At 44.9% G+C, this 2,378-nt stretch overlaps 1 protein-coding gene across 1 annotated transcript in view; it reads right to left on the bottom strand.

Moving 5' to 3' along the window:
• Positions 1-1,570: 1,570 nt before the first annotated feature.
• The window catches only part of LOC105447804, a 16,342-nt gene continuing 15,534 nt past the window's right edge, over positions 1,571-2,378 (bottom strand). Inside the window, exon 11 of the mRNA XM_011686011.1 lies at positions 1,571-2,073. Within this exon, the coding sequence (XP_011684313.1) occupies positions 1,571-2,073 (503 nt within the window). The remainder of the gene's footprint in view (positions 2,074-2,378) is intronic.

Raw genomic sequence — 2,378 nt, 5'->3', positions numbered from 1 at the left:
CTAAGAGAAAGAGAGAGTCTCCCAAAACCCAGCTCAGAAAAAAATTGAGTAACTACAAACTAGTATCTAATAACTTTTGTGCCTAAGGCTGCATCCCCACGAAGAAAGAAATAGCGGAACGGAATAATTACGGAAAAGAGATATGGTGGGGGTTAGCCAATCAGAGTAATTCCGTTTCGTTTTTTAATAGATGGGTTCCCCACGTCACGGATCAATTTCGGAACGGAAAAGAAACGGAATGATTGCTAACCTCGAGCAACCTCGAGAAATTGGCAAAGATCGTGCGAAATTTCTAAAGTTTATTTCAATATATTTTTCTGATCGTGTGCACGCGATATCGGTGTGAACAGTTTTTGATCTTTTTGCGCTCAGTTAACACAGTATTAAATACGAGTGATCAAAGTTGACAAGAGTGTCACTTTATTTTTAACTGCAAATAAAAAATGTCATTGAAGGTATGTATTATTATATGTAAGAATGAAACATTTAAACAGTTAAAAAGCTATTTCACATGTATTTTAATACAAATTCAATCATTTAATATTAAAAGCACAAAAAATTGATCCTATATTAATGATTTCTTTCAAGAATTTAAATGCGGTTATTGCAAACGGATTGTCGATGAGATGGATGAGGATGAGGATGGTTTTACTTCACAGTTTTTTGGTACACCGGCTGCACCACTTTTTTGCACAATACTTTGCTGCTTTTTGTAAATATTTCTTGCCTTTCTATAGCAATCTTTTAAATAGTTCCATCGTTTTTCTGCTTCAGCAGCGGTATATAAACCTACGGTATACAATGTAATTAAGAAATATATATGTATGTAAATTTGTTATATATATATATATATTTTGGAAATGAATAAGTATATAATAAATAAATATAAATGTTACCTTTCAAACATTCACTGACTTTTTGCTATAAATATTCTTTTTGTTTCCTTCCTCGCTCTTTCACTGGTAAACGAAAATCATATAAAACTGGTTTCTCTTCTACCACACTAATTAAATCTTCATCCAGCTGTTCTTTCTGAGCAATTTCTTCAGGAATCTCATTTTCTTTATCACAGACACTTTCTTGAATGTTATTCAAGTCAGTGCTATTTTCACCTGCAGTCTCATCGATATACGAAAGGGTTCCTACAGAATCTAAATAATTCAAGCTTAGTTTTAAATGTAATTGTCTTTCTTGTATACACAAATGCATACCTTTTCTAATGATGTTTCTATTTGCGTCCATTACTATTGCCTCACAGTTTGTGAAACAATCATGTGAAATTTGTCCGTTTTCGTCGCACCAAACAATCTATTTGCAATAACCGCTGTGGGGGTCTTGTATGAGACGCCACCCACGTCGCTTGTGTCAGGTTTAGGAGAGCTCAGTAGTTTAAGGCGTTATGAGTCAAGAGGCAATTTTTGTTGTACGATACGTTTATTTCTACTATTTACAAGTATATACACGGCGCGTATGCGCGGTCTTTGGTATATGGGCCCGAAGGCCGGTTGTTGGCCCGGAGGCCGGTTGTTGGCCCGAAGGCCGGCGTCTTCCGACGCCTTAGCGGCGACGTTCACGCCACTGGAGAGGAGGCTGCGTGTTGGTGGTTCTTATGGGCCCCCAACGCAGATCCTCCTGCGCCTTGTTGGCGCGCCTCTTGGCCCGTCGTGAGGGGCGTTGGACCTCTGGTGATTCCTTGGCGGGTCCCGGTGCTGCCTGCAGGAGTTGAGGTACCGTCTCCAGAGGAAGGGAGACCCGGATCGGCTGAGGCGTTGGTGTTTCCGGTACTGCTTGCGGGGGAGCCGCTTTCACAGGCGACTCCCACTCGCTTGCCGACGAAGGCTCCGGAGTTCGTCCTGGAGTTCGCGGTATCTCCCGGTGATGCCTCGGTGAGGTGTACCGCCAGACCCGGATATCCCTTGGCTGTAGTAGGTTCCTTGGTGGTCTGGTCCTCCGAACCGGAGACGAGTCGAGTGGAAGGAGTTTCCACTCGATCGTCGTCGATTGGCCTCGAGACAGGGCTCCTGCCCGTGTCGTCTCCTGGTAGTCCAGCGCGAAGCAGGACCCTGCTGCTATCTGGTTGGTTTTAGCTCGAAGCAGAACACTGCTATCTGTTGCTCGTGACAGCGGCTTTTTAGGCCCCTGTCGTCCCTTGTCCTTGCGCCTAGTTATCCGGATGCGTTCCGTTGCGGCGGCTCAATATAGAGCGAGACAAGTGCGGTCGTTGACCGCGTCCCGGGGCCTATATGGCCCTCCTAACCATTTTTCACTTACGCGTAACTGTACGACCCGCGGGCCCTCTGGTGGTGCTCCGCGAGTAGTTAGCGCGGCGCGGTACTCGGGCGCCTGTGCCGCCGCCGGTGGCGCGTGACAGGTGTACG

This window comes from Wasmannia auropunctata, unplaced genomic scaffold (assembly GCF_000956235.1).
Source record: "Wasmannia auropunctata unplaced genomic scaffold, wasmannia.A_1.0 LD336092.1, whole genome shotgun sequence".
NCBI lineage: Eukaryota > Metazoa > Arthropoda > Insecta > Hymenoptera > Formicidae > Wasmannia > Wasmannia auropunctata.
This window is presented reverse-complemented; position numbering and strand designations above follow the sequence as displayed.